The following is a 7,237-nucleotide window of genomic DNA, read 5'->3' as shown; positions in this document are numbered from 1 at the left end:
TATTTATTTTGACCTAACAGTTAGTAAACATTGGAATGGCATTGCTAGTTATTTCATATTTAATTTAGATTTAATTATAACCAAAACAGGGTTGAAATTTAGGGTTAAGTACAATCAAAACAGAGTAGCTATTTAAGGTTTAATACAATTGAAATGAAGCAGAAATGTAGGTAATACTAACTTGTGTGTTTATGATGTTTTTTAGCCTGATGATGACTCCTAAAGCATGTCAAAAGCTGTCTCCAGTAGAAGAATTTGGATTGCATATATGAATGTGGAGAAAACTTCTTTTTTTTAATTTTTAATTTTAGAAGTTTAGATTAGATATAATCAAAATAAAATTCAAAGTATTCTGTCTTTTTTATGGGAGGAAAGAGATGAGGTAACTGATTGTAAACTTTTCTTACTCTGTTGGTGAATAGGCACACTTGATACATTGAAAGGTAAAATGTTTTGAAAGTATGAAAGTTATAATTTTTTTTATGTTATTTCAGGATCTTGGATATTTCCTTCAACCGAATACAGAAAATAGAAAACCTAGGAAACTTACTCAAGCTTAAAAAATTATTTCTTGTGAATAACAAGATACGTAAAATAGAGAACCTGAGCTGCCTTGTGAACTTGGAAATGTTGGAATTGGGCTCAAATAAAATCAGAGTAAGAATTTTGTTGGTTTGTGGGTAATCTTTGAATGCGGTATGAAAGTCAATGTATTGGATGGTAGTGAATTTTACTAGAAAGGTAGTTATGGTGCTATTTCATATGTGCTGGAGTATGAAAATGAAGTTATTATTATGAAAATCGACTCAGAAATGGTTACTTGATGTGATTTGACCCTTTTGCTGTGTAGTTTGAATATATCCAAATAAACATTTATACCCACTGACTGTAAAATTTTGACTTGCCCCAACAGCTACCCAAAAAAGTTTCCCTCTACTGCGACATGCAGGAATATCCCCTGTACTTGAAACAATTGCCAAACCTGTGTGTGTGCTGCCATCTGTGTTCCATGCCATGAAACCTAAATGTTTATATGCCTCATTACAAAATTGCCAACTTCACAGGAACACATATGGAATCTATATAAGAACAGCTTTTTTATATCTTGGATATTGTTAACCTAAATAATTTGTTTTATATTCTGTATTGGTTTTGGCCTCTTATTGACTTAGTTTTGCCTATATTTATGCCATTTACTGGAGAACACTTTTTTTCTAATTTTCCTCAATTTTTTGGTTTAAATCATTATTTTTCACTATCCAATACGGTTTTAAAAGAATATTAATATTGTAAAAGTAATACAAAGGGTTAAATTCATATTTTTAAATTTTTAGTGAATAATTGACACTTTTTGGGAATCAACGTGAAAATTAATTGTGCAGTGAAAGGTTTAAAATCAGAATTAACATGTAGTTGAAATGAGAGAAGTATTTTAAAAATTATTCTTGGACATTTGTGTAAAATCATAAATAAATAATTATTACAGTTAAAAAGAACAACATATTTATTTGGAACTGATCAACAGTCACCATTTCACTCAACATTTTTCAACACTAATGTGTTAGAGTTGTTTTTAACTGTAGTGTTTATTTATTTATGAGAGAAGCATGTTTGAAAAACCTCTGCCTAAAACTAAAAATCTCTGGCAAAAATTGATGCAAGCGTGTTGTTTTGAAAAGTTCATGACTTTGTGAAAAATAATATAAATTTGAGACAGTATAAATGAGTGTACTTGTGTATTTTGAAATGTGAGAAGGTTGTGTCTTTAGTTTTTTAAGCCTTTGAACTGAAAAGTATGTAACTGTTTAGACAAAATTATTGTGAGAGAATTGACTTGCAAGAATATCATGTGTGAATGATAGAAATTAATAAAAACCCGAGCAATTTCGAAAGGTGGACCTTTCTTCTTCAGGGGCAAACTTAGAACTCATGAATATGACTAAAACATTCTGTTGATTTCCCACTTTTATCACCTGTACAACCCTTCACTGGAAGGAAAAAGAACTACAAAAATTTACAAGAGAACTGATACATTCCTTCTTAAAAAGAATAACAAAAATTCAGCTTCCTACCAATAACACCAATTCAAAAAGCACTTCTAACAACACTCTTTCGAACCCTCTTCTTTGTCCTAAAGAAACTACCAAAATCCCCTTATCTCACAATGAACAAGCTAAAAAAATGTTTAAAAACACTTCATCCTCTAATACGCCTTCTCAAAGTAACCAATCTGTTGCAAATAACAGTAGCCTCATAAAGTGTACAGATAACGATGAACACTTCCAACATATCTCCATTTCAGACATAACTCTCTCCGAAGCAGAACTCAGTCTTCTTAGTAGAGGTCTCACCTTCTGTCCAAATAGCAGCTATGTTAATAAGCCCGAATTTCTTTCTGACTTCCATGAATTCTTTAGAAAAGTAAGACTTCACCAATGTTTTCTCAACAAAACTGACCCTACTGAAAATCAATATACAAGGAATGTTGAAAAAAAAAGTCTTCATGGACACCGCCACCAAACAGAGAACCATATTTAGAGAGTTGTATTAAAGCTGTAGAAAAAGACATAATACAGATCTTAAAAATCTTCCAAGCAATGTCCTAATAATGTTAACCAAAATGAAAGAAGTGATTTAAACAATCTTAAATCAAACAACAATATTATAATAAAGCCAGCAGACAAGGGTGGTGCTATTGTTATTCTTAACAAAGATGACTACATCACGGAAGCTAACCAGCAACTAGAGGACACTAATTTATACAAAAAAACTCTCACATGATCCTACAACTCACTTTATTAAGACCATAACTGATAAGCTTAAAGAACTCCTCCAAAACAATAAAATTAACAAAGAGACCTTTCAGTATTTGATACCCAGACAAGCTTTTCCTGGTAGATTTTATCTCTTACCCAAAATACAGAAACCAAACAATTCTGGCCGACCCATAATTTCTAATATAAGCATAACTACTGAAAAGCTGTATTCCCAGTTTGACCCTGAAGAAGAAAGGTCTACCTTTTGAAAGCACTCGGGTTGTAGGGTTTTTATTCATTTCTATCAAGACTTCTTGAACCTACGTGTTTTTCTAACATCATGATTGTGTCAATGATAAAAATTGTGCAATTTGTCAAAAACAGAAAATTCATATTATTAGTGTGATTTGAAGATAAGTCAAATGTGTAAATGTATATGCTAAGTCAGTCTTAACTATGTAGTTTGGAAAATTTGTCTGCAGTGTATCATATCAGTTTGAAAATTATGATGATAACAAATATAGACCTTTTGTAATAAATATCATGTAAACTACTGATGTTTGTTCCCCACATATCTTTTGATTCTAATGTTTTGCCAGTCCTTTGGCATTTATACCATAACTGTTAAAAGGTTTGCCTGTTTAAACTTAAGATCATTGTACTTAGATGATTGAAAAATGGAGATTGGATTAAAGTTGAAATCTGCAATGTAAAAACAGTTGCAACTTACTGTTTAGACACGGAAATATTTATTTCCAGGAGTGACAAAAGTGTATTTTACTATTAACATTTGTAGGCAATAGAAAATCTAGATGGTTTGGTAAACTTGAAGAGCCTCTTCTTGGGTAAAAACAAAATTACCAGACTTCATAACTTGGAAAAGCTGGCAGATTTGGAGTTACTTAGCATACAGGTTGGTCACATAAAATTTGAAATCTTGTACTTCATAAATATTGCTTTTGAACCTGGTAGATACTCTTTGTTGTCTCAAGTACATGTTTAATGTCTATTAACAAGATATACTTTGTTCTATGTTTGAAATACCAATTTCATGTATAGTACCAATACATGAGGTTAGATTAGCTGTGCATTAACAAGACAAGAATTATAATTTTATTATCTAAAATAGCATTTAAACATGAATGAGGTTGTGTTATTGTCATCTGACATCTAACTTAAATTTTTACTTGCATGACAGGACTTGTATACTTGGCTGTATTATCATACAAGGCACAATTAGTATTGTTCTTTTTGTGTAACATGCCATTAAATATGCATTTTAAAAACATGAATTGTGTACTTGTTTTCTGAAATACAATTAATTTGCTATAGCAAGGCATAACCTGTTTTGTTCATTTAAATGTCAGAGGCTGTGTGTATTTGGATTTCTTAGTATTAACTGTAGAGGATTTTACATTCAAGATGTGGATTATTTGTAATAAACCCAGATTCAACAAAATGAAAACATTTTAATTGCAATATCAGAAACTGATGGGTTGTAGCAGTGTTTAATGAAATGTATAAAAATGCTTAAAACAGGTGTGTTTATAACCTTTTTATTTAATTTTCATATACATATAAAATGGTAGAGCTTATGCAGCTATTAATGAATAATGTGAACAGCCATTGTAATGGTTGGGTTCCAACTAAATTTAAGGTTTCAGTGTCATTTAGTTTCATAATTCAATATATAATGTGACAGAAATAGTCATTTTCATGTTCCAGTACGTGTAACAATTTTTTTCTAAATTGTAGAGTAACAGATTGGTGAAACTTGAAGGTTTGAATCAAAATACTAACCTAAGACATTTGTACCTCAGCCACAATGGGATTGAGAAGATTGGAGGTTTGGAAAGAAATGTAAGTAAAAGATTGAGTATTTCTGTCATAATTAAGAGTTCAGCATTATTGTCCATATCTTCCATTTGACTTCTGAGTTCTCTGATTTCTTGATTTTTCTTTTACCTAAAGAATCCATCGTTTTCTTAAGATAGAGATGCCTATTACTTGGCTCATGTACTTGCGGGTACATGTAAATTTTTGATATATATTTACATAACAACTTGTCTTGTGAATAAAAGTAAACTGAAACCAGATATTGAATTTTTTATTTTCAGAAAATGAATAATTAAATATATTTGTCACTGTGGTATTAATATTTATTTCTCAGTTATTGGTAATTCTCAGCTCTATAGAGGTTTATTTATGTTTATTATTGTTTGCTACATAGTTTGAATCAAACAAACTTTCAGAGTACTCTAAATTATTTCTTTTAGATACTGTTGTAATCTCATAATATGATGACAGAAAAATATATAAACATGCAAGAGTGAGGTTTTTTTTTCTGTGTATACTTTACAAGAACTGCTTCAGCAGTTGTTTCCAGGTGCTTCCATTTGTGCCTTTACTTGTCAATATGCAATATATAGTTTATGGAGATCTAGAAACACCCACTTAAACAAATATGAACCATAAGCACAACAAAACACAGCACCTAACTAAATACATCATTGGCAAGATGCTATACAGTAATTAGAAGCTATACAATAATTAGACCCCATCATATGATTAATCTATATGTATAAGGAAACACCATTCCCAACTCATTATCTGGAGGAGCCACAAAGAAGCTATACAATAATTAAATATCTTATATATATATATGTGGTTTCTTAGTTGAAACTGATTTCTGCATGAGTATTAGATAGGTCCACTATATAACAGAATTGATCAGGAAAATTGCGAAGTAAATCTCAGTTTATGTAAATGACTGAGTTTTAATGAAAAGAAGTAGAAAACATAGTCTGCCTGCATATTACAAAAACACCACTTTCGTACCAATATCTGATTGAGATTACATCTGATTATATCTGATTAAGTTATACTTTAATTAAACTACATTGTATGAAATCATTATGCATAAGAAAACATCACGTTCAGCTAACATTTGGTTGTTGCAGTATTCTACTACATTTCAACGTTGTCAAGGGACTGAGCAATATGTACAAAAAACATTTTATTGATATAAGAAGAAGCTATACAAAAATGTTAAATATATAAACATCCCATAGTGACTAGTGTAAAACAAAACATATCTGTTTGAGAGATAAAAAGAAAAATAAATTATAAATTTTTAAAGGGAATACAACTTTTTTAATCATGAAATAAACTAAAAGAAATATTTAAGTAAAAAAAAGAAAGATTTTCAGATAAATATTTGAATTATTATAATTGAGGTCAATTTAAGTCTGTTACACATTTTATAGGGTTCTTCATCAGGTGAACAAGGTCACCTTGTTCAGCTGACTGAAGATTCTTTTCTTTCAAGGGCTGAGCTAGAACTATGAAATATCTTTTTGTAAGAGTGGAGGTTGGGAGTTTAATTAGTAGAAATTTAAGGGTAACTGCATTCCCACAACTGGCTGTAGACAGTGAAAGGCAGTAGAAGCTGTGACATTGGGGGTGTAAGCACTCAGCTTTGTACCCTTATTTGATTGACGATTTTTTCTTTATTTTTTTATGATTTTCCATGATGGCTGACTAGATTGACATCAGCATTTGCATATTGTCTGATAAATGGAATATCCCCAACGCATTTGGGTGCTATTACCACAGATATTATCTGTTATGACAAAAAGCTGACAACCAGGCCCGATAACGGTATTGCGATATTTAATTCATTATTGTTTTATAGTGCTGATTTAATCACCTATAGACAATTAATGTAATCAATAGTTTGGAAGCTATTTATATATATATGACTGCATTTACTCATTTTTCAAATTACCTTAAAATACATTTAAAAGAAACATTATTCCCACAAAATTCTATTGAAGTACGTTACATAAGTCAAACTTTTATGACTTCACTCAACTTCTAAGATTGAAAGAACATGTTATATGCAATAGAAGTAAATCAAATCTACAAACTGTAGCTCCTAATAAGCCAAGTTACAAAAGTATTACATTTTATCTTAATTTGATTTAACACAGGATTTCCTTAAAATACAACCAATATAAAGGATTAAGTCTATGAATTTTCGAAGCTCAATGCACTTTTTAAGAGGTTGTGGCTCCTATGAATATTATCTGAAACAAGAAAATAAACTTTGATGAGTAATAATTACCAGGCACTTTTGGACATGAAAAATGGATTTGTTCATCCTGTTTAATTTTCAATGTAATTAAATTTTTTTTCACCATATTTCATAAAGAGCATTACTTTAACTAATGTTTGGTATAAGATTTTGTTTTCACCATATTTCATAAAGAGCATTACTTTAACTAATGTTTGTTATAAGATTTGTTTTCACCATATTTCATAATGAGCATTACTTTTACTAATGTTTGTTATAAGATTTTGTTTTCACCATATTTCATAAATAGCATTACTTTTACTAATGTTTGTTATAAGATTTTGTTTTCACCATATTTCATAAATAGCATTACTTTAACTAATGTTTGTTATAAGATTTTGTTTTC

General features: G+C 30.1%; 1 protein-coding gene across 4 annotated transcripts in view; it reads left to right on the top strand.

The window, feature by feature from the left end:
- Positions 1 to 7,237, top strand: part of LOC106465005 (protein phosphatase 1 regulatory subunit 7-like) — a 40,184-nt gene that overhangs the window by 27,686 nt on the left and 5,261 nt on the right. For all 4 annotated transcript variants that reach the window (XM_022392828.1, XM_022392827.1, XM_022392829.1 and 1 more), the window contains exons 7-9: positions 495 to 657; positions 3,553 to 3,669; positions 4,512 to 4,616. In XM_022392828.1, the coding sequence (XP_022248536.1) occupies positions 495 to 657; positions 3,553 to 3,669; positions 4,512 to 4,616 (385 nt within the window). The remainder of the gene's footprint in view (positions 1 to 494; positions 658 to 3,552; positions 3,670 to 4,511; positions 4,617 to 7,237) is intronic.

This window comes from Limulus polyphemus, unplaced genomic scaffold, assembly GCF_000517525.1.
Source record: "Limulus polyphemus unplaced genomic scaffold, Limulus_polyphemus-2.1.2 Scaffold1809, whole genome shotgun sequence".
Classification (NCBI taxonomy): Eukaryota; Metazoa; Arthropoda; class Merostomata; order Xiphosura; family Limulidae; genus Limulus; species Limulus polyphemus.
Note: the sequence above shows the minus strand (reverse complement) of the source record. Positions and strands in the feature narration are given on the sequence as shown.